General features: G+C 44.4%; 1 protein-coding gene across 1 annotated transcript in view; it reads right to left on the reverse strand.

The window, feature by feature from the left end:
- Nucleotides 1–25,167, reverse strand: part of Dner (delta/notch like EGF repeat containing) — a 288,589-nt gene that overhangs the window by 35,665 nt on the left and 227,757 nt on the right. Inside the window, exon 9 of the mRNA XM_046439974.2 lies at nucleotides 2,562–2,684. Coding sequence (XP_046295930.1) covers nucleotides 2,562–2,684 — 123 coding nt within the window. The remainder of the gene's footprint in view (nucleotides 1–2,561; nucleotides 2,685–25,167) is intronic.

Here is a 25,167-nt window from a genome sequence, read left to right on the forward strand (position 1 = left end):
TAAAATAATATAAAACTTTAGTTTACTTATTTACATCTGTCCTTAAGAGCCAGTGTGGCAGACAGACTCTGGGTGACCTTACTCCCAATGTAATTCCCTCCCTTTGGGTCTGAGCTTCTAATCAAAAGCATATGGCAAAGTTAAGAGATTTTGAAGACGCACTTATGATTCTAATAGGTTGGCTCTGAGTTATCCTAAGTGGCCTGACCTGGCCAGGGTGTGCCCGTAAGAGGGTCCAGGCCGCCCCTGAATCCAGGAGCTGGGAGGAAGGAGCATGGCTCTCACTGTTGTGGACCTCTAAGGAGCAGGCCATTGTCAATTCTACAGCCACGAGGATGTGAATTTGCCCCTGAGCTGCAGGGGATCCAGCAGCTTGTCCCCAGTCAAGCCCCAGAGGAGGGCTCAGCCTAGCCAGCACCTTCACTCTATCCTCTGAGATGCTGGACCTCGAAGGAACCTAGGTTATCATCTAACCCACGGAACAATTAGACAAAAAAAATCTGAAAAGGCATTTGAAGTCGCCTTAATACCAGTGTGTAGAAATTTGTTCTGTAGCAATAGAAATGTGTTTTAATTAAGGGGCTTTCCTTTGCCCTTCAATTACTATTCACAGTCAATGTCACCTCTCTAGGTTGACCCCGGCCTTGAAGGAAGTCAGGGCCACATTCCTGGCATTCTAAGGCTTCCCCTACCTGGACGTCTTCGTTCTGACTTAGTTCCCATCTGGTGAGGATACTGTTTAAAACACTGTTCCTGAAGAGGGCATGGGGGCGGGTGGCTTCTGTACCCTTCAATAGACAGCCGTGTCTTTCTTTCACCATCAAATACGGATGATCTTTTGATGCCCAGTCCTTTTTCCTTAAAAATATGGCTCCACTGTCGTCTACCTTCCTTAGAGAGAAGAGCAGCTCAAGATGGTGGACTCTCTTTCCCTCATATGCAACTCTACCCATGGGCAGAATCCTGTGAAAATTTCTCTCTCTTTTTTTTTTTTTATTGGTTGTTCAAAACATCACAAAGCTCTTGACATATCATATTTCATACATGAGATTCAAGTGGGTTATGAACTCCCATTTTCACTCCAAATACAGATTGCAGAATCACATCAGTTACACATCCACATTTTTACATGATGCCATATTAAGGAGAGAAATGAATTACAGTAGATGGGGTAGAGAGAGAAGATGGGAGGGGAGGGGAGGGGGGATAATAGAGGATAGGAAAGGTAGCAAAATTTCTCTTTATCCTAGGATTCTGCCCAGAGATCTCAACTTGGGCGTCACCCTCATCAATCACTCCAGGCACCCATTTTATTGAAACAAGGTTTCCCTCAGCTTGTCGCGCCGTCTTCCCTTTGAAGTCAGTCAATTCTGCTTTGTCTCCATGTGTCCCTTCTCCCGGAGCGGCTGTCACTCAGACAGAAGCAGTTCCCTCAGATCTTTTCTCCACATTTCCTATCTTTTCACTCATGGTTTCCATTTCCTCATATTTTTATGTCTTTCATAAAGTGGTTCCTCCTTTTGCTTTTCCAGATCCAGATTCAATTTGGGGCGGTACACATTACTTTTTTCACTTCCTCTCCAGTGGTTAGAGACTCAATTTTGTTTTCCTTTCCCTCGATTTCCTTCTCCTTTTCCCTTTCCCTTCTCCTTCTCTCTCGGAGTTGCTAGTACCACCTCCCCGTCCTGGTTGGGCTGGAGGGCGGCCATCACGACCCACAGGTGACACTGGAGATCCTCCCCCAGTGCTGGATGGGCCGGCCAACTGGGTCCTGTCTGCTAAGGCCTGGGGCAGAGAGAGGCCTCCAGTTTGGGGTTCCTGGGGCTCTCACCACTGTGATTGGAGTGAGATATTTTCTCCTAACCACACAATAAATAAAGGGCTAGCTTAGCCCTGGGGCAATTCTCTTAAAGGACAGCCCATATACACGAGGTCAGGCGACACCTCTGCCTCATAGAGTCCCACACAGCATTTACAGGTGCTTCCTCTCAACGAGCTGAGGGGGCCTTTCAGGCACAGATGTCCACTGCCCGAGTCCTTGGAGCTCCCTGCGGTCCGGTCCCCTATTCCTGCTTCAAGCAAAGGCCCCCAGACCTACACCCTTTTGAAAACCCGGATCTTCAGATGCGTTGGAGACTCCTCCGCACGGTCTACCTCTCCAGCAGAGAGCAGGGGCATGGGAGTATTGACTGTGGACCAGACCTGCCATCTTCCCACCACGTGACCTGCTTCTTCTTCCACTGTCCCCTGCATGGCCTCTCACCTATCCCTCCCAAGCCACCTTAATAATGCCTTTTGTTTCCAGCTCTTTATACATTCAACAGAAGAGAGAGCTGGGATACAAGAAGAAGGAAAAGGTGAGAGATTTTTTTCAGTTTATCAGAAAGAAACTTAAGACTTGCAAATTGGTCTCCCCAGACCCCAAAACCATTCCAGCCTCAGTATTGATTTTGATTCTAAACAGATTCATGCTCTAATTAGAGGCACATGCATTAAAGTGGAGGAAGCCAGGAGGAGGTCATCGGGAGCCAGCTGGCTCAGGAAGGCCAAGAACCGCTCACCTTTGTACTCTGCCAGGCACACACACTCATAGCCATTAACGAGGTCCCTGCAGGTCGCGGTGTTCAGGCACGGAGCAGAGAGGCACTCGTTGTATTCCTCCTCGCAGTACAGACCGTGGTATCCTGGGGACAGAGAGAAAGGCCTGCCGTCAGAGGAACCCCACTTTGAACCCGCCCTGGACCAGCCTGCTAGGAAGGCACCAGGTACTCCCTGGAGAGTGCCCCGACAGCTGGGGTTGGGGAGCTGGATCTTACAGGGTAAGACTGAACTGTGGATTTGGGGGGAGGCTATCAACAACAAAAGTATTCTTATTGCGCTTTTCTGTGATTCCCAATATGGAAGATGTGATCCCGTTTAGCCACTGGAGGGTCACAATTTTGTGTCCAGTGGTTCTGATGTGGGGGCAATGGGCACCTCAGTGTGTGGACTAGAGCCTTAGGGGAATGACAAACAGGTTCTTTCAAGGACAAGAACCACATTTTCCTTCCAGATCAATTAGAAAAATGAACTTAACTAAAGAAAAAAATTTTTAAGGAGCGTACACCAATGTGTTTCCTTTGTTTCTCGGGTTCACAGAGAAAATCAGCTCCGAGGGCTTAACTGAAATTCCTGATGAAAAATGGGTTTTGTTATTTATTTAAACATATGACAATGAAAGTTGTAATATTTCAAACTATACTTAATTTTTTGAATTATTAAAAGTATAATAGGGATAAAGAAAAAGAATTCAGCAATTTCTTGATCAAGATGGCTTTTCCTTGCCTATGTGCAAACCAGGTGTTTATTCCAGGTGAGCAGGAGACAGGGTTCTTTGGGAGTCACTCACGAGGCCCGTGCTGATTTCAACTTTCAACAACATGTGTTGTTGCCAATTTGCAGGGAATCAGGCCATTTGTCTCCGGCCCTGTCCAAGTAACCAGAAACATGTGTCTTCCAAAATCGCAATTTAGATAAGCAGAAAAAATGACACCTTGCACTAGTGGGAATCAGAACAACAGGTTTCCCCAGCCCCTTCAACACACCCCAGAGCCGACCCCCGAACTCAGAAAGCCCCATTAGAACACGCTCGGGAGTGGAACCGGCTGGTTCCTGTGCTTATCGCCAAAGTAGGTTAAGCTCATATTTGCATTATTAACGGAGCACTTTTCAAGTGTGTTGCCACTTCAGTTATTTTTGAACTGCTTTCCAAATTTAGGCAGTGATAATGGCCCCTTTGAAGAGACCTTGACCTACCTAAGACAAATATACCGTGGGTTTCAACTGTTCTATCTTACCCTACTTTTTGTAATTTTAGGGAAATACTTCCTATTACTCTTTATCAGATTATTTCAATCATCAGGTAAAAGATTCTCAACCAGCAGCAATTCTGTCACTCGGAGGTGACATTTGAGAACCTTTGGAGACATCTGTAGCTGGGGTGAGGGGACAGGGCATCTATCAGGTAGGAACAAGGATGCTGCTAAGCATGTGGCAATGCACAGGACCCCCCAAGACCCAGAGCAAAGACTTTGGATCAGAGGACAGCAAACTCTAGCCCACAGGCCAAATCCATCCACCCTGTATCTGTAAATAAGATTGCACTTGAAACATGGCCACCTGCTTTTATGTCTAGCTGTGTTTATGTCTCCTGTGGCTGCTTCCTCACTGCAACAGCAGGCTGGGTAGTTGCTCCAGAGACCTGTGGGCTTCAAGGCCTGCATATTTACTATCTGGCCCTTATAGAACACATTTGCTGAGTCCTGATCTCAGGTCATTGGAAGATCTTTCTTCTTATAGGAGTTTTGGGTATAAAATCCTTATCAAATCATGCTTTGCAAATGCTTCCTCCCATTCCACAGGCCACCGTTTCTCTCTGCTGATGGTTTCCTTTGCTGCTCAGAGGCCTTTGGTTTGATGCAGTGGCTCTGGTCTATTTTTGCACCTGTGGCCTGGGATTTCGATATCCAAGAAATTACTGCCAAGACCAATGCTATGAGGCTGCTCCTCTGGGTTTTCTTCTAGGACGTCCACAGTTTCAGGTCTTGCATTAAGTCTTTAATCCATTCCAAGTTTACTTGTGTGTATGGTGTAAGTAATAGCACTGGGTAAGAGGTCCATGAAAAGATACCTGACATCATCAATCATCAGGGAAGCGCAAATCAAAACTACCATGAGATATAACATCATACCTGTTAAGATCGCCATTATGAAACAAATAAAATAAACATCACAAGTATTAATGAGGATGTAGAGAAACTGGAACCCTTGGGCCATGTTGATGGAAATTTCAGCAGTGCAGCTGCTATGGAAAACAGTAATGAGATCCCTCCGAAAATAAAGACAAAACACCGTATGATCCAGCAATCCTGTTTCTGGGTATTTATCCCCAAGCACTGAAAACAGGGTCTCAAAGATGTATTCGTACTCCATGTTCACTGCAGTGGAAACACCCAGAATGTCCATCAACAGATGAATGAATTTTAAAAAGTGACACATACATACACATACAGAGGAATATTATTCAGGCTTAAAAAAAGAGGAAATCTTGTCATAGGCTACAACATGGACAAACCTTCAGCCCACGATGCTAGGTGAAATAAGCTGGCCACAGAAGGACAGGTATTGCTGATCTTACTTACAGGAGGTCAAATTCACAGAAATAAACAGTAGGATGTTGGCTGACAGGGGGCTGGAAGAGGAGGAGACAGGGAGTGGCTGTTGTGTTGCACAAGGGCACACATGATAAACAGCTCTTCAGTGTATACTGAAAAATTCATTAAGAGGGTAGACTTCTTGTTGTTTCTGATAATAATAGATATATGTATGGATAAAGAGTTAAGTGTCCTTCATCTCCTTTTCCTGATTACGAAAACTTTTTTAGGGTCAGGACAAACAGCATCGTTTTGATGGTGTTTGGTCTCCCCTCCCCACAGGTTTTTATCAACCAGGAAGGCTAATACATGACTACAAAAAGTCTTTACCCTCTGGATTGAGGTGTTATATACACAGACAGAAATCAAAATCAAGTCTCACGAAGTCACCCCTAGTTGTTTCATATTTTGAAAACAGTATCATCATCTTTTTCTTCTAGCAACCTGAAAAGCAAATGAGGAAGTTATTTTACAGAGATAATTGAGCTGACTCTGTTTTTCTTCCTTGGGGGAAACACAGATGAAGGTTTCATATTCTAAAACTGTTTCTTCAGAGATGGTAACATTTAAATGTCTTTATGGAAATGTCAAGACACCCTTTGCACTTGATGCCAAAGAGCCTGAATCAGACTGAATAAAAAGGCATTCCTTCCAAAAGAGAAGGGTTCTGGGAAAACGAGGCAGCCTCCTCCTGCTGATAATCAATTCAGGCAAACAAAGTAGCTCAGGGCGGTATGCCCAGGACATGAAAAATAAGCTGGTCCAAAGCGTTTCTTAAAAATCAAATGAGAGACCAGAAGGGCGGGATCAGAGTGGCTCTCCAGGGTGCTGCTCTTCAGCACCAATACTCTGTCTCCATATGATGTGCTCCTGAATATTCAGCTCCAACAACTGCTTTTGATTTGAGAGAACACAGCACCTGGGCGAGGGAGTGAGAGCAGCCATGTTTACACTAAGTGGATGGCTTCATCGACACAGAGAAGTAGAACCAGGGCAACACAGGATTAGTCGAGGACCAGCTGAACTTTGGCCGTGTCCACTGGGGGCCTTGCTGGGACACCAGGTAGCACAGGCAGCTTTTGGAAATATGGGTGTGAGTGGCATAGAAAGAGCACTTTGGGACTAGCTGCCTGGAAGGTGTGTTGAAGTTTTCCCAAGAAGCAAATGGAAAGGGAAGAAAGAAGGCACCAAGGTCAGATCTCAGAGATGTCAGGTGGACAATAAAAACCCAGATCAGCACGCTGGGCAAGGACCAGGTGGAGGAGAAAAGAGCGCACGGCACACAGTGTGGAGGGCAGGGAGGGGAGGAAGTCAGGGGGATGGTTAGAAGGGCCACGGGACCTTGCAAGAATGACAACTGGATTCAAGGAGCAAGAGGTCATTGGAGTCCCTCAAAACCACAGATCTTAACAGGGAAGAGGATGTCGGTTAGAGGATGTTTTGGAGGCTAGAGGTGAGAAGAGTTCTTATCACAAGGGTTGGAACTTTCTACTAGAATTCAGTGGGTGGAGACCAGAGATACTTAACACCTTGCAATGTCTAGGATTCTCCTGCACAACAAAGAAAGGTCTGGCATCCTTCAAACTTTGGACTCTCCCTACTCGAGGTTCATGTAATTGAAAACTCTGTTGATACTGTCCTGGACTAGAAGCTCACTGCTGATCCCAGGTTAGAGTTAGACTGGTTTCTCCTGAAATGTCTCCTGGATAACCAAGAGACAACTTATACCAACAGTTGCTCACCATTTTGGAAAATGACCTCACTGGTAGAATTTAAGTCACCAAGAAAGAACAAACACCTATAACAGTATAAGATGAAAACAAAAATATTGCATTCTTAGAGAGTTTTCTGACAAATCTATGCAAAAACACTCCCACCCCAGTTACTCATCACAGCTGAGTGATCTCCATCTTTATCTCCATCTTAGCACTTGGAACTGGATGAAATCATATTTCTCTACTTGGTTACTGTTTCTCTTCCCCACTATGATATAAATTTGAAGGTCAAGGCCACAGCTGCAGTGTTCACAGCTGTACCACAGTTATCTGGTACAGAAAAACTATACACATCATAGTTCAATCAGTACCCAAAACGCTACCAGCAGCACCCACTTAAGATGTGCCTGTGATGGCTGGGGCTTCCAGGTGCCCCAGGCACAGAGCTAAATGGCAGGGCCTCCCACCTTCAAGGAGCAGCAACATTAGTGCCACCTGCTGGGGGTCAGGCCCTTTATGTGTGTTGACTTGTTTAATTGTTAATCCTTATGCAAATCCAAAGGCATGGGCAGGACTGGTCCCAGTTCCAAGGGGAATTAAATAAGAAAGGCAGAGTAAAGAAATGGGCCAAGGCCACCCAGTCAAACCTCCGTGCTCCTCCTGCTTCCCCATGTTGTCCCCAAGATGCATGCTAGTGTTACTTTGCTGGGGGGACGTGGTGGGGGGGGGGGGTGCCATAACAAGGTACCACAGACCAGTTCTATTAAACAACAGAAAGCTCTTTTCTCTCCGTTCTGGGGGCTGGAAGTCCAATGTCAAGCTGTGAGCAGTTTCCGTTTGCCCTCTGACCTCTCTCCTTGTCTTAGATGGCCACCTTCTCACTGAGTCCTCACGTGGCTTCTTCTCTGTATGTGAACACCCCTGGAACACTTCTTCTAAGGCCCCCAGTGCTGTTGGATCAGAGACCCACCCTCTTGGTCTCGCTGAATGCTCATTACCTTTTTAAAAATTCTATCTCCAAAGGCACATTGGGGGTTAAGACTTCAGGGCACAGATTTTGGAAGGACATGATTCAGTCTGTAACATTTCAGATCAGGTTTTTTCAACCCCAGGACTACAGAAGTTCCCTCTTATCTGGAGTTTCACTTTCTGCAGTTTCAGTTATCTGCAGCAAATGGTGGCCTGGAAATATTAAATGGAAAATTCCAGAAATAAACAATTCAGAAGTTATAAATTGCATGCTCCTCTGAGTAGCATGATTAAATCTCACACCATCTCTCTCTGTCCTGCCTGGGACATGAATCATCCCCTTTTCCTGGGCATCCATGCTGTATTCTAGGTGTGCTCAGGGGGAACCAGCCTTCACTACCTGCAGGCTGTGCACCGTGGATTTAACCCATCAAGGTTCAAAAATATTGGGAAAAGGCTGCCTTTGACTGAACAGGTACAGAGTGTTTTTCTTGCCACTATTCCCTAAACAATACAGTAAAGCAGCTATTTGCATAGCATTTACATTCTGTTAGTTACTATAAATAATCTAGAGACATTTAAAGTATAGGAGAGGATGTGGGTAGACCATATGCAAATACTACACCATTTTACACAGAGGACCTGAGCATTACAGGTTGGGGTAGCTATGGGGGAGGGGCACTGGAACCAGCACCACCCAAATGCCAATGGATGACCATACAGAGTTTGGCACTTCACCTGGTGTCAGGTATCCACTGGGGGTCTTGGAATGGATCCCATGGATAAGGGGGACGCTGCATTGACATGCTCAACCAGGTCAGAGCTGTCCCGCACATTGCAGGGTGCCCAGCAGCAGGAGCCCTGCACTCTACGTGCTGGATTTCAGGGGCACCACCCCACCCTGGTTGTGATGATTTAAACAGTCTCCAGATGTGGTCACATATCTGTTGGAGCACACAAATTTCTTTTGAGACCCACTGTCCTAGATCCTCTTTATGAGAGCAATTTGGGATGATTTGAGGACACACGGTTTTCAAATGGCTGCAAAGAGTGAGAGCAAACCCTGCCAAGGCATGAGTGTTCGGGAAGTGCTGCAGGACATCTGCCCTGTGGATATCTGCCCTGTGGTCTGCGGTAACCCCTCGGGTGACTCCAGCAGTGCTATCCCATGGATACCCGAGGCTGGGTCACATCCAAGAAGTGGGAGAGAGGGAGGAATGACAGGGACAGCCCACCTGGAGATAAGTGAGGAGCCCCTTGGCATGTCCGTCACCAAGCTGAGGATCATCCAGGCTCCCATAAATCTGGCTGATGGAGCTGTCGTCTAGGAAGAGCTATCCCTGCTCTTTGGTGAGAGGGTGACAGCCCATCATGGATGAGTGGCAGGTGAAGGTCCTGTCTGAAGAGGCGCTATTCTCCCCACAGACAGGAGAGTTCTTCTCCACCAGATCCTCGTTCCCTCTCATAGGATCCCAAGACAACACCAGCTAATCTTTCGAGCAAGACCAGCTCTGGTTCATACCAGCTACCCCTCGCCTGGCCTGTCACATGGTCACACTGAGAAATCCAGATCTGTAAGACTCTAGCTGTAGCCAGATGGCTTTCACACCTGGGGTGACAAATTCTGGCAACTCATCCTTTTGTGTCACCTCTGGAGGGTGATGTGGGTTTCCTGCCACCTCAGAAAAAGAAGAGAAGCAAGACCTTCAAGGAACCCTTACAACATGTCCAGGACGAGCAGGTCAGGCCCCAGGCTCCCTCCCCAGCGCAGACTGGTTCAAGGGAGGTGAGGGAGGGTTTAGAGTGCTCTAGGGGTTTGGGGTTTGTTTTTGCTTGTCAGTTGAGCTGAAGTAAGTGGGAGTGTGGGGACAGTCCTGGTAAGGGTGTGTTGCAACTCAAGGATGCTCGCCTCCTTTCCAGGTGAGTAGATAAAATGTGAGAGCCCATGACTCCCTGATTCAAGTCTAGGCAGCTCCCCAAGAGATCAAATCCTCTCCCTTGCCCCTACAGGTTAAAGATATGGGCACAGAGAGTGTCATCCTACTCTATCAGTAGGACTGTGAGCTTCCAAATTCTGGTGAAACTCACGAGGGACACAGTCCTGTGACACTGTGGGGTATCGGGTGGTGCTTTCATTTCACTATGGCAAAGCTTTATGGCAAGGGAAACTATGTGTCTGTCTCCCTCATGTCCCTTCACTGCTAGGTTCATACTAGGAATCTATTTAGAACAGAAAAAATGAACCCAGGGTGTCTCCCCTGCCTACATTAATCCTATCAAGCATCCAGATGCTGCCGATGTCGAATATGCACACCTTCCACTGAGCAGCCACACCCGCTACACACACAATAAAGCATGAAAACGTGTGTGAACAGGAAGTGTTCTAAGTAAACCCAGAACGTTATTGGTGCATGAGGACCGGCTGTGGAGATGGCTTCTTTCTATTACTCCCTAATTTCTTATCCTATTATTGCTCATGGCACCTGGACCAGAAAAGAAAACATATTTCAGAAGACCCATCCCAGTCAATATTTCCACTATTGCAGTTCTTATAAACATTGAACTGGAAGGACTGAAGACAGAGGCCGTGTTCAAGTGTTAGATTGTGAAACCTCCCTGTTATTTGTGATACTGAGCCATCTACAAATTCCCACTTCTCTCCCTGGGCTTCCAAAAGGCTGGATGGTGAAGAGTCGGCTCTAAATACATCCTAACTGCAAAACCAGGTGTTTTCATTCTCTTCACTGCAAAGACCTGCTGCCTTTCACAGCCACTTGGCAACAGGTGGTGACTCTCTGGGTCTCCTGCTTTGCCTCCTCAATCAATTATCCTTTGGTTCAACAAAGACCTGTCAAATGCCGACTCCATACCAGGAGGTGTGCTAGTCACTGAGGCCAGACAGTGAGTGGAAACAGGTGCAGCACCTCCACTGGGGCACCAAGACAAAGCCGTCAGTCAGCCAGGCCCCGAGGCCCACAACTGTAATCCCAGCAAGTTGGCAGGCTGAGGCAGGAGGATCACAAGTTCAAGGCCAGCCTCAGCAACTTGGTGAGGCCTTGCCTCAAAATGAAAAATAAAAAGGGCTGAGGATGTGGTCCGGGTTCAGTCAAAAGAAAGAAAGATTGACTGATCAAACACCCAAATCCATATAGAACCCGCTGGGTAAGTGGAAGTCGTACATGGCTGGGAGCAGGGGTAGGGACAGTGGACTGTGCCCCGCGAGGCAGCCCTGAGGAAGGGGAGTGAGAAGAGAGCAGGGTGCACACAGGAGGGATGAGAGAACTCGGGGCAGGAGAAGCAGCATGTGTGCAGGATCCCCCAGGGAGGGAAACTGGGCTCCCGGCTCCTCTGGAGATGGGCAGAGTGACCGAAGGCGGGAGGCAGGCAGGGGCTGGGCCTGTGATACGTGTAAGGGAGGGAACAAGATCTGACCTGCACCTCAGAAAGAGGACTCCAGTTACCTGCTGGAGAATGAGGGGACCAGGAGAACCCATGTGGAGACACCGAGTTGTCCTGCCTGGGATGAGGGTGCGGCAGTCAGGGCCATCTAAAAGGTCAAGCAGAGACACCTGGTAACAAACAGGATGTGAGAGTGAGAAAGAGGAGAGGCTGAGGGCCAGGCTGAGGCGCAGACGCTGAGATCTCTTCACAAGGGGTGGAGGAACTAGCCCTCGCCGGGCCCCTCCAAGGGCCCATTTGGTTCTCAGCACATTCAAATGCAGCAGAATTTCATTAGGAGGAGGCAGCTGGGGAGGGGGCTAGAGTGGAAAGGGGTGTGGGAACACTGTCTAGGAGAACTGGACCTTAGGTGAACAAAAGGGAGCAGGTTTCTCCCAGGAAAAGAGCAGCAAGCAGGAGAGTCCCTTGATTCACTTAACGGAACCCCGTGCTGAGGAGGTTGATGGGCTGTGGCTGAGAAAGAAAGGTGATGTGTGAGAAGACGGAGGATGCCAGGGTGGGAGGGAGGCCGACACAAGGAAGAGCAGGAAGAGAAAGGAGCCTGGGAGGGGAGGAGGAGGGAGAAGGAGGAGGCAGAGACCCGGAGAAGGAGACAGAAAGAAAAATAAAGGACAGAACCCCCACCCTCCACCCACCCCACAAAAAAGAAGAGAAATTGGTCCAGAACATGGTGGGATGACATCAGGCAGGCAGCAGAGTCCCTCCAGAAGTGTCCAGATCCCCTAAGAAGCCATATCACCACCTGGCGCAATGACCTTGAGCACTGCCCTGGGAGGACATGGAAAAGGCGGCTGGTTCTGGAGTTCTGGAGTTTGAGAGATGACGGAACACTGTAGAATTCTGCTTTCCAATTCAGCTTGTATTAAAAGAAAGTAGCTTGACACCATTTTCCCTTCTTTAGCACTTTTTGTGACTCAGAATTGAGGGTGTTTATGGGTGGGAGCTCTGGGCCACCCAGATATCTAGCTGTGGCTCAGTACCCTTGAGTGACGTCTTCCATCAAGGTTACTCATGGGCCCCCGAGGGAACGAAGTGCTGTTACAAAAGGAGGAGAGGAGGCTCCTGTCCTGCCCTCAGGAGAACATGTGTATAGCACTGTCACGGGAAGGTGACAACAGGAAAGCACCCAGCAGGATGTCTAGCAGTAACAAGCATGTGATAAGCACACTGCATAGTCTCACGGCCTGCGGTTCCAACCTGACGGGAACAGGCAATCTGGGCGCCATCCCCTGAAGTAAGTGCCCATCACATACAACTAAGGTATGGAGCCTGATGCTGGGATGCCATCCCCCAAGCCACTGCATCTTCTGGGCAGCAGAGACACAAAGGACTCTGGCTCTGCACGGCCGCTGTGCCTGGCCAACTAGCCCAGATTTCACTGGCCCGTAGCTGAAAAACCTGGATTTTTCTAATACAAAGCCTTCTAGTTGTCTTTGGCTTTTTAAAAAACCTACTCTTTTCCCTTCCCATAGCCTCTTCCCCTGAGACTAACCTCTCAGGGCTGGATGCGGTTTCCTGCATCCAGTAAAATCTTGACTCACTGCTCAATTTTGGGTTCCAAACTCTAGATTTTCTCCTCAACAACAGTTTATCCTCTTCTCAGTTTCTGAGCACACAGATTGGTGAATATAGAAGATATTTGATCAAATTGAGTTCATTTGCAAAGAAAATTAAATCATAGGGTGGAATAACCTTTGAATTCATAAATGCAAAAGATTTCTTTTCTGCTAAGTACAAATATACATAAAAAGGCCTGGAAAAATATTTTCCAAAATTGACAGTGGTTTGATTAAGGGATTATTTTATAGATTTAAATAGGCACATTCATATTTTATGATTTCTACAATGGAAATACATCACTTGTATAATACAAAGGGATAACATCATCCGTGCTTTATGGATATTTTCATTGTAGTATTGCAACTCCAAAGCGTGTCATCCATAATGAGGAAAATGATAACCATGTTCTATGTCTAACACCTGACTGGATAGTAAAAGAACAGGTAACATCAGAAAAAGCTTGACTTTATTATGGAATTTCTTTAGGGAATAAGGAAAAAGGCAATTCTTATCATCGTTAAAGGGAAAAGATCAATCTTATTAAGGAAGACGTTTTAAGCCACAAGGAACAGCCATCATACTAAGATAGACTCCTAATAAAGAAAATGCATTTTAAAAGAAGAGTTACACCTTTTAATACATAAAAATCGTTGGAGATGTTAAAAATCCAGAAACTTCTCAAAATTTATCAAAAGTATAAATCATAACTAATTCATTTGAAAAAAAATTACTAAAGATATGGTAGAAAAGCAAACCCTGACTATTCTGCTCTCCACACTTACAAATAGCATCCTCCTTCAAAAATAATTAAAACCTAACAAAAGAGTGTATCATAGATGATGCAGGTGAAGTGAACTCCACAGCAGACCTGCATTAACAGAAGCACCTATGTGTCTCCATCAGGCTCTTGAAAACCTAAACTTGACCATCAGCTTGGGAATTTTCTGACCATCTTGATCTCATCATTTTAATTGTAGTATTGCAACTGAAGGTTTTCTAAGTGCCTTCAAAACTAGGTTAAAAACACATCATGTGGGGAAAAACACCCATCTCCTCCTCATACTTTAGCCTTCTTAAGTCGTTTTTTTCCATGTTGCTTTTGGCCACTAGAGGGTAGATTCTACCTATGATCTGTGCCAGCTAAAAGGAAGGGGAAAATGTCTCTCAAGAATTTAGGAACAGAATACAACATAAAAATGTCTTCTATAAAATGAGACACATGGCATGAGGAGATGCAAGTCCATACACCAAGTTTTATCTAAAGAAGAAACACTATTGCCTTTAAGAACAAAACTCAACAAACATTCCTTTGCAGTCACAAACAAATTCACTAACATGTCCTCTACATCTGAGGTATTGACAGTCGAAGTGATTCATTATAAAGTGGTCTATTTCTCTTGTGGGCTCTATAAAATCATTTTTAAATGCAAATGCTCATAACACCATGATTAAAGCACCCGGATTGAAGCAAAGCATGATTGATGACAGGTGCTTGATTTGAAACATCACTGTGCTGCGGTAGTTTACAGTTGAGGTTAAGCAGGATGACAAGAGACTTGGAAAAGAAAAGGCAGCCCTAAACCCTCACATTCCAGAGGTTTCTCACTGTGGCTGTAGCTGGGGGTCTGCTGGACCCAGCACGGCATCGCAATGTTGGGGAAGGAGCTCAAAATCAAAGACTAAGGTTCTAGTGCAGCACCTTGGAGAGAAATGAAACCTAGATGACTCTTTTCATGCAAATATGCACATTAGCAAACAGAAATTTTAAGGGTTAAAATACAAGAACATTTTTGCAATGGTTAAATCCTTTTAATGTGTCTCACAATGGGTTAAATTTTATTTTCATTTGCCATTTATTCGGTTATTAATAGACTGGTTGAATAGTCCTATTCCTAAGCTATAAAACCTGAAACGATCTAACATCTGAAACATTTTGAGAACCAACATGGAAAACACATACAAATGTCCACACGTGACCTTATGTGAAGGGCTGCAGAGGAAGCACACTAAATTATCAAAAATGCTATATAAAATTACCTTCAGTCTGTGTGTATATGAAACATGAGTGAATTCGTGTTTAGACTCGGGTCTCAATCCTAAGATATCTCATTATGATTCTGCAAATATTCCCCAAATCTTAGAAACCCAAAATGTTTTGTCCCAAGCATTTAGGATAAGGGACACTCAACCTGTACACTCCCTTGGGATGTCTGCATTCACTGAACTGTATCAGTGGTTCTCCCAGAGTGGTCCTCAAATCAGCCCGAATCCACTTCACCTGGGAACTTTAGGACGTACATTCTCAAGCCCCGCTCAAGACCTACTGAGTCAGAAACTCTGCAAGTGTAGCCCAGAATTCCAGGAATCATACACACCTAAGAGGATGCGGAGGAACAAGTCCTGATTCAGATTAGTGAGCACGATTCTTTTTTCCCATCCAGCGTCCTTCACCAATAGGAATATGTTTTCGCCAAAAGGAATCTTTATCAGAAAGTGACAATCAGAGGTGATCATGTTCACAAACTAGGAAGGGAAACGTGATCTGTCAAAGCTGTGCTGTGAGACCTCATAAATGTATAGTTTTTATGGGAGAGAAAAGTTTGTGTGATAGAAAGTTTTTGTGTGACCGAGAGCAAAACATTGTGACTGTGAAAATCTCAAAATGTAAATAAACTGGAGCCGCAATTGAATGATCTGATTTATCCTGAATCCATTCTAAATGACTATCTTCAATTAAAGATGAAAAGGAAAGCATCCTTCACTTAAGAAGTTATAAAACAGAGGAAAATCAAAACTATGTCTTTACTTGGTAACTTACAATATTAAGAGAATATGAGCATTGATAATCTAAAGTGGGAAATGAAACTTCTTTGAAATACAGCCAAGAACCAAGTGCAATCTGTGCAGAACAAGGAAGTAAGAAAAAGACGTTGTCCCTGGGAATCCCTTCTCCTTCCCTTTTGAGTAGACAAGCTCAGCGGAACCTCTTCTTTTCAAGAAAGCAGATTATGTAATAGTCTTGTATTCAATTCCCTTTCTTTCATTTTTTTTCTTACATAGAGAATATATAATATTTCACACACACTTACACACACAAAGTATATATGTCACACAGAAGTATGTATGTATTTTACACAGACACAAAACATTTATATATATATATATATATATATATATATATATATATATCACACAAAGTATTCTCTATGTAAGAAAAGCATATATGTGACACACACATACATATTCCACATTCTTTATATTGTTTTAAGGTTGTAGTAGGTTGTAAAAGAAAAAAAAGCCAGAAATTCTTTGCAACTTCTGCCATCAAGAAATAGAGTCTGTTGTGAGGTACAGTGGTGCACACCTGTCATCCCAACTACCTTGAATCAAAAATTCAAGGCCAGGCTGGACAACCTAGTGAGACCCTATCTAAAAATATAATTTTAAAAGGGCTGGGGTGTGGATTAATGGGAGAGTGCTCCTGGGTTCAATCCCCTGTGCCAAAGAGAGGGAGGGAGGGGGGAAAGAAGGGGAGACAGACATATAATATCTGTGACTTAGGTCAATGGAACATTAGCAACAACAGAAGACTAAGCTTTGAAGAGCAGGTTGCTGGTCCTCTGTTGCTGCGGTGGAAACCAGCTGTGAGGTGAAGAAGCTGAGCCTGGTCTGCTGGAAGGTGAGAGACATGTGGCCCCCTGTCCCATCACTCCAGCTAAGTGCCAGCACCACGACGAGGATACCTAACACCAGACAGAGGGGAGACGAGACGTCCTCGCCAAGCCCTGCACAAACTATCAGCCAACAGAACTGTAAACAATAAATGGTTGTTGTAAGCCACCAAGTTTTGCAGTGGCTTGTTATGCAGCATTAACTAACTGATACAAAGGTTTAATTGCTAAGGACAATGCCTAGCTTAAAAAAATAAAACCATATAAATCAACTTTTAGGTATCAGAGAACTGGAAGGAAAGGTATTTTAGGGAGTATTTGATAAAGTAGAGTTTTCTCAAAATCATGGCACCAGGCAATACATAATTCATGGTCCAGATCTTCTTTCAGGTGGGCTTATCCAACCTTAAAGTAAGAGCTGAGTAATGAGTTAGACCTGGGACCTCCACTCTGTAATAGTTTTTGCCATTAAAAACATCAGGTAGAAGAAGTTGAAACACAATCCTGGCAATCATCATTATGTCATTAAGACATGTTGATGTCTTCAGTCCAAGTCGGGCATGGTGGCACATGCCTATAATCCCAGCAACTTGGAAGACCTGGGCAGGAGGATTACAAGTTCAAGGCCACCTTAGCAACTTAGTAAGACCTTTGGTACTCTAGGGAGACTCTATTACAAAAAATTAAATAAATAAAAGACAGGGAATGCAGCTCAGTGGTAAAGCATCCCTGGGTTCAACCTCTAGTACCTAGTACTACAAAAACAAACAAAAGAAAATAAAAGACTTCAGTCCAACCAGCTAAGGATCTCTGCAGGCCACCCCTATGAAGCCAAATGGGGTTCTAAATAGAGAATCATGGTATTGTATAAGGAAGCCCTTGAGTAAGATGAAGAGGGCACACTGTTCAGGAAAATCAGTATCTGATCTGAGCTGACAAAAGCTAAGATTGACACAGAGAAGATCCTGTATCAGTCTGCTTCTGCAAACCTGAGAACTCTGGATCTTCATTAAAACTGAAGCAATCATGTAAAAGCAGTGAATACAACGACTTTTTTAAAGTGTGCTCTCCAACTGCAGATTGACAGGCACGACCAATGGAAAAACTGTGAGGCACTGTCCCCAGGTTTTTATACAAATTCAAATCACTGAAGAATTTAAAAGCCTATTGGCTGTATAGCGATACCAGACTTCAAACTATACTACAGAGCAATAGTAACAAAAACAGCATGATACTGGTACCAAAACAGGCGGGTGGACCAATGGTACAGAATAGAGGACACAGAAACCAATCCACAAAACTACAAAAGGGGCTAAAAGCATGCAATGGAGGAAGGATAGCATCTTCAACAAATGGTGCTGGGAAAACTGGAAATCCATATGCAACAAAATGAAACTGAATCCCTTTCTCTCGCCATGCACAAAAGTGAATTCAAAATGGATCAAGGAGTTTGATATCAAATCAGAGACACCCATAGCACAAAAGTTAATAACTAGAATCAACAAATGGGACTTACTCAAACTAAAAAGTTTTTTCTCAGCAAAAGAAACAATAAGAGAGGTAAATAGAGAGCCTACATCCTGGGAACAAATCTTTACTCCTCACACTTCAGATAGAGCCCTAATATCCAGAGTATACAAAGAACTCAAAAAATTAGACAATAAGAGAACAAACAACCCAATCAACAAATGGGCCAAGGACCTGAACAGACACTTCTCAGAGGAGGACATACAATCAATCAACAAGTACATGAAAAAATGCTCACCATCTCTAGCAGTCAGAGAAATGCAAATCAAAACCACCCTAAGATACCATCTCACTCCAGTTAGATTGGCAGCCATTATGAAGTCAAACAACAACAAGTGCTGGCGAGGATGTGGGGAAAAGGGTACACTTGTACATTGCTGGTGGGACTGCAAATTGGTGCAGCCAATTTGGAAAGCAGTATGGAGATTTCTTGGAAAGCTGGGAATGGAGCCACCATTTGACCCAGCTATTCCCCTTCTCAGTCTATTCCCTAAAGACCTAAAAAGAGCATGCTACAGGGACACTGCTACATCGATGTTCATAGCAGCACAATTCACAATAGCAAGACTGTGGAACCAACCTAGATGCCCTTCAATAGATGAATGGATAAAAAAAATGTGGCATTTATACACAATGGAGTATTACTCTGCATTAAAAAATGACAAAATCATAGAATTTACAGGGAAATGGATGGCATTAGAGCAGATTATGCTAAGTGAAGCTAGCCAATCCCTAAAAAACAAATGCCAAATGTCTTCTTTGATATAAGGAGAGTAACTAAGAACAGAGTAGGGTCGAAGAGCATGAGAAGAAGATTAACATTAAACAGGGATGAGAGGTGGGAGGGAAAGGGAGAGAGAAGGGAAATTGCATGGAAATGGAAGGAGACCCTCAGAGTTATACAAAAGTACATACAAGAGGAAGTGAGGGGAAAGGGAAAAATAATACAAGGGGGACAAATGAATGTCAGTAGAGGGGGCAGAGAGAGAAGAGGGGAGGGGAGGGGAGGGGAGGGGAGGGGGTATAGTAGAGGGTAGGAAAGGCAGCAGAACACAACAGACACTAGTATGGCAATATGTAAATCAATGGATGTGTAACTGATGTGATTCTGCAATCTGTATATGGGGTAAAAATGGGAGCTCATAACCCACTTGAATCAAAGTGTGAAATATGATATATCAAGAACTATGTAATGTTTTGAACAGCCAACAATAAAAAATTAAAAAAAAAGAAAATAAACCAGTGAAGCAGTTGGCTGCAAAAAAAAAAAAAAAAGCCTATTGAAGGCCAGAAAAAAAAATAGGACTTGCAGCCAAAGATATCCTGGTTGTCTAATTGGAGTTAGGACGCCATCTTCCATCAGTCACAATGTATCTCAGATATCACCTATGAGGGCACGTGGTGACAGGTTTCCAATCCCCAAGTTCTGAGGCCCAGTGGATACCTCATGCTTGTCACTGAGCCAGCCTCCTGGGAAGGTGTGCTACTGACGGTGCGTGACATCAGACTACCTCAAGGCAGAGAACTAAAAACACAAAAGTCAAAGATGAAGAGGAAAGAACATTTCAAACTATGATATTTCCAGGGCCAGGAGAAGAGAAACAAGAGCAAAGTCGTCTCTGGTATAAAGCAATCAGTGCAAGAGACTTTTAGGAATTCTGGGGCAAGAAAAATTGCTAGTAGCCACTGGGGACCCCCAGAAGTGAGAAGTGCCAATCAAGAGAACCTACCCAACCTGCAGGGCAGCTCATCTGTCATGGCTATGTCTGCCTTTCTCCTTTGAGTCACAGGAAGAGCAGTTTCTTTAATTAAGTGCATCCAGGTCAATGAAATCATAAGCTTCCAGTGCAGGTAGCCCTCAGCAACAATTTCAAAGCAGCAGATTGCTGGATCTTCAGGGTAAGGCAAAGGCAGAAGGGTTCTGCCTGCTCACAAGCCGATCCACTCCCTCCGACATGAGTTGAACTCCTCTGTGCCGGGAACTGAGAAGCTTCTATTGGTGAAAAGTCATTCACCAAATGACAATCAAGGCCACCTCTGCAGCTGGCATCCCATGCTCAGGAGCACTACTGAGACAGGCGAGTCTGGAAGTTTGTTCTCCTGATTGGTCCAACCACAAGCGAGAGGTCAGGGTCACACCTGACACGGGAGGCCACAACTAGGCTTCCAAAAGTCCAGCCTATTGGTCAAGAGCAGGGGCTTGAATGCCAGGCAAACCTAGGTTAAAACTGGTCCTCCATCACCTCCACCTCCACCTCCTGCTGTTTGAACTCTCAATGCCCCACTTTCCCTATCCTTAAGTGGAAGGATAGGAGCACTAAGAGTGGTTTTTGTTGCCTATATTGGGACAGATTGAACCCAGGTCCTCACACAGGCGAGGCAAGTGCTCTACCACTGAGCTATGCCTCAAGCCCTAAGGAACAAGTAAGAGAAAAGATGTTCAGCATTTGGCAGAGTCTAGATGTAGTAGGTTCTCAGGGATGGGAGCTACGAGAAGCAGAGCCACCTGGATCAGGTCACTCGCCGGGTCAACAGAGTGGAATCAATGTGGGTGATGATCTCAACTTAATGTGTGAATTTGAGCTGGCTATTAAGACAACTATACTTAGTAAATGTGATTAACATCTTCATTTTTCAGTCCCTCGGAGAGTGATGGTCACAGTTTGACCCCATTTCCTATCTGCTCAAAGGCAACAGAGGCTCTGGATCCTGACTGCCTGGGTGGGATCCAGGCTCCACCCTTAACCAGCTCCTTGTCAGAGAATGACAAGGACCCCAGGTCCCACTTGGTGAGGACTCTGGTCACTCAGGAAACCGGTCTAGTTGAGACTTTCCTCTCACCTGTCCCTTAATTATCTCTGACTAGAGTCACAAAGAGCTGTGATGGCAGCAAGCAATCTCCCCATCCCTTACAAAGCTACGTGTGTGCGGATCACTTAAGAATGCCCACGATGGCCGTGAAACTTGATCTCACAGCTAACCCAGCGCTAACCTAGAACCTCAGAAGAAGATAATCAGAGCACAGATTTAATAATTTCCTCAATGGTCTTTCCCAGGAAAAGAAATACCTGATATCTGCACTGCCCCGCCATCAATTCATAGATTTCAAAGTCAATGACGTCTGTGTCATCTGCTTGGATGTTTATGTTTATCCCCATTTTACAGAAGAGGAAAGTAGCCAACAGAGGCCAACTCACAGCTGCTTACAGGTACAGCTGGGGCTCTGAGGAGGCTCTTCTCACCTGAGAATCCAGGCCCCGCCTATCACACCAGGGAGGAGGCAGAGCATGCAGGGTTTCTGTTCTAAATCCCGGGTTCTCAGACACTCTCCAGCAGTCAGAAACAGTAGGGATTGCTTAATAATAACTTCCAACCACAAAGCAAGATAGGAGTTAATGGCTTAGTTACAAAACAGTTTAGACAAGTCTCCATCTGGCCTCCAGGGCCACAGGCTTGATGAGAATTTCCTGAAATCACATGTTGGCAGATAGAGCCGTCCTGGACAAGCACGGGTCAGCAACATCACCTGTCACCAGCTGCCATTTCCAACTTCCATTCCAGGTGAATGATGTGAGCTGACTTCTGCTGTCCTCCAGGCAACGCTAACTCCTATTTTTGGCAGGTAGATCTCACGCCTTTTCAATATTAGTCCAGCCAAGAGTGAGTTGTGAATGATTTGAATTTTGAGGGGAAGCTGGGGAGCAGGGAGGGCAGAATCCCTTTTAAGTAAAGGCCAGTTCATTAACACTTTCATACATATGGATCAGCCATTCCAACGAGTAGATTGTTAACACAGGGAATCTCATAAAAATCCCATATGCTCCTCCAGGTGATCTCCCTTGACTCCTTACCAGTGTCCTTGGATGAGTCCCTCAGGCTGTTAGCCTAAGGAAGTCGTCAAAGATCACAAATACTAATAACGGAGGTTTGGAAGCCCCCACAGGGCGAGCTGCTCACACAGGAGAAGTGCCTTCTCATCCTCCCCAGCACATACTGATGCCCATGCCCTGCCCTCTGCTCTCTCCGTGACCCTCCCACATCTACAAGGGCTTCTCTACCACCTTCAGCTGCTGCTTCCACTGCAGAGCTCTCTAACGGTCTCCCCAATTCCCCCCTTTCTCTTATACACTCACCTTCAGCTATCTCTTTTCCCATATTTTTATGGGTGCGTTATACTTATACATAATGGTGGGATTCTCTGTTATGTATTTGTACATGAACACATATGACAACGAAGCTCGGCCAATATCATTCCCCAGTATTTTCCCATTTCCCTCCTCCTCATCCATTTTCTCTACGCTTCTCCCTTTGATTGTCATGAGGTTTCCCCTACCCCCACCTTTCTTTTTCCTTTTTCCTCTTTAGTTTCTACATATAAGAGAAAACATATTATCCTTGACTTTCTGAGTTTGGATTATTTCAATTAATATAATGTTCTCAAATTCCAACTATTTTTCTTTTGCAAATGACATAATTTAATTCTTTGTGGCTGAATAAAACTCCATTATGTATATATACTACATTTTCTTTATTCATTTATCTATTGATAGGCACCTAGGCTGGTTCCATAGTTTGGCTATTGGGAATTGTGCTGCTATAAACATGATATAGCATACTATATCACTATAGTATGCCGATTTTAATTCTTTAGGACAAATACTGAGTGGTATAGCTGGGTCATATGGTGGTTCCATTCCTAGACTTTTGAGGAACCTCCATATTGATTTCCAGAGGTGATTGTACTAATTTATAGTTCCACCAACAATGTAAAAGTGTCCCTTTTTCTCTGTATCCTCTTCAGTATTTATTCTTGTGGATATTCTTGATGGCTGCCATCCTGACTAGAGTGAAATGAAATCTTAGTGCAGTTTGAATTGTATTTCCCAAATTGCTAACGATATTGACCATTTTTTTGTATATTTATTGGCCATTTGTGTTTCTTCTTTTGAGAAGTGTCTATTTAGTTCATTTGCCCATTTATTACTCTGGGGATTTTTTGACGTTAAGTTTTTTGAGTTCTTTATATATTCTGGATATTAATCCTCTGTTAAAACAGTAGCTAGAAAAAAATGTTTCCCATTCTGTAGGTTCTCTCTTCACAGTCTTGTTTCTTTTGTCTGTGCAGAAGCTTTTCAATTTGATACAATCCCATTTATTAATTTCTGTCATTACTCTCTGAGTTTTAGGGGTCTTATTGAGAAAGTCATTACCTGGGCCTATGAGCTGCGTGTGGACCCTACATTTTCTTCTAGAAGTAGCATAGATCCTGGTCTAATCACGAGGTCTTTGATCCATTTTGAGCTGATCTCTGTCCAGGGTGAAACATGGTGACCTATTTTCATTTTTCTGCATATGAATATCCAGTTTTCCCAGTACCACTTGTTAGAAAGGTTGTCCTTTCTGGGGTGTACGTTCTCAGCACCTTTGCCAAGGATCAGATGACTGTGTCTGGGTGGGCTCTCTCACCTTCTTCTCTCTTAACAGCTGCCATGACTTTCTGCAGCACCCAGACCACAGGAAGTCCATTCTTATTTCCCTGGTTTCACCTCATCCCCAAATCCTAGCCCAACTATGTGCTGTAGCATCGGCCTCACTTGGCCTACCCAAGAGAATAAAAAGAGTCTTTTTTATTATTATAAAAAGGATCCTTTTGCATATTTTCCAGTTTCTCTGAGTTACCCAAGAAAAAGCCTTAGGGCCCCACTGACTCCATTCTCACCTTTGTTTCCTACTCACAATGAAACTCTTATGATCCTTCCTCACATAAGTGTCTGAACCATCCTTTCAATCCCCACTGCACAAGTTCAAGTCTTTACCTCCATTTGCCAAAAGTTCCTGTCTTCTAGTCTCTTCTTGACTGCTATATACCAAAAACCATGAGAATGATCTAAAACACATATCTCTTCACACATACCCTGTAAAAAAATTTCTCCAAGTGTTCACTGTCCAAACTCCTTAGCATCTACATTGCTCCTCAATCTGCCCTAACGAGCATTTCAGACTTACTACTCATTACAGCATCTAAAGCATCTTGTCCTGCAGCCAACTGGATCTCAATGTCTAATTCATTAGAAACTCCAGTCGAACTGATGTCAATATGGAAATTCAATCATCAATTGCCTACCTCAGTAATTAGAGCATTGTAATCAATTAAGTTTTGTCCATGCCCTCCAACAAAATGCTTCCATGGACACACTTGGAGTTGATCAAGTTTAATGACACAATGAGGAACCATGGAATAGCTCAGCAAGAAAATGTTAGATAGGATTTATTATAGAATTTGAACTCCATTCGGGTGATTTAAGGAGGATTCATGCCAATGTGGATGCTGTCCGAATGCAGGAGCAATTCTAAGTTTGGGTATCTGGCCAGACAAGGCTGGTGCCATAGTTGGTAACGAAACAGCGACCAATTCACTGGATACAAAAAAAAAAAAGGAGGAATGTTTAGAGTTTATGGGTTACATGGTGATCTTTGTCTTAGACAAAATGATGAAATGGTCTTGTTTTGTCTCACTTTGTCAGGGCCTCTGAGTGGTTATGTCCAATATTGGTGATCTAGGAGGTTGTCTATGTCCTTATGTTCCACAGGAGATACTCTGAACCAGTTGTGAGCATCAGGCCAGCCCCTAACAACTTCAGGCCTGTAAGTGTCAAACAAGCTCCCAATGTTAGTGACTGCTCTTCTCTTTCTCAGTTCTTACAGCCATCATGATATCCACATAGAGATGTGAACTTTTTCTGAGGTAGAATACAGGTTATAAAAACTAAAGCAAACCTCCCTGGAAATTGATATATCTAGGTAAACAGGACTTCCTGGGGGGATCCAGATGGTGAAGGTAGGCATCATATTTTGGAGGATAAAACAAGGAAGGGTATGAAGCAGGACTAGGATCTGGGGGAAAGAGATGGTATGTTCTATACAATCCACTCTCCAGGTGATATGCAGATCAGGAGCCCGTATTTGTCTTCATCTTGGTGAGCCAGATCAAGGTGAGTAACATATGAAAGTTGTCCACTATACTTTCCAAGGAATCTAAATATATCTAGGCACTCATCAGAGAGCTGTGTCTTC

The sequence above is a fragment of the Marmota monax genome, unplaced genomic scaffold (assembly GCF_021218885.2).
Source record: "Marmota monax isolate L192 unplaced genomic scaffold, Marmota_monax_Labrador192_F-V1.1 WCK01_AAM20220418_F8-fsc00041, whole genome shotgun sequence".
Taxonomy (NCBI): domain Eukaryota; kingdom Metazoa; phylum Chordata; class Mammalia; order Rodentia; family Sciuridae; genus Marmota; species Marmota monax.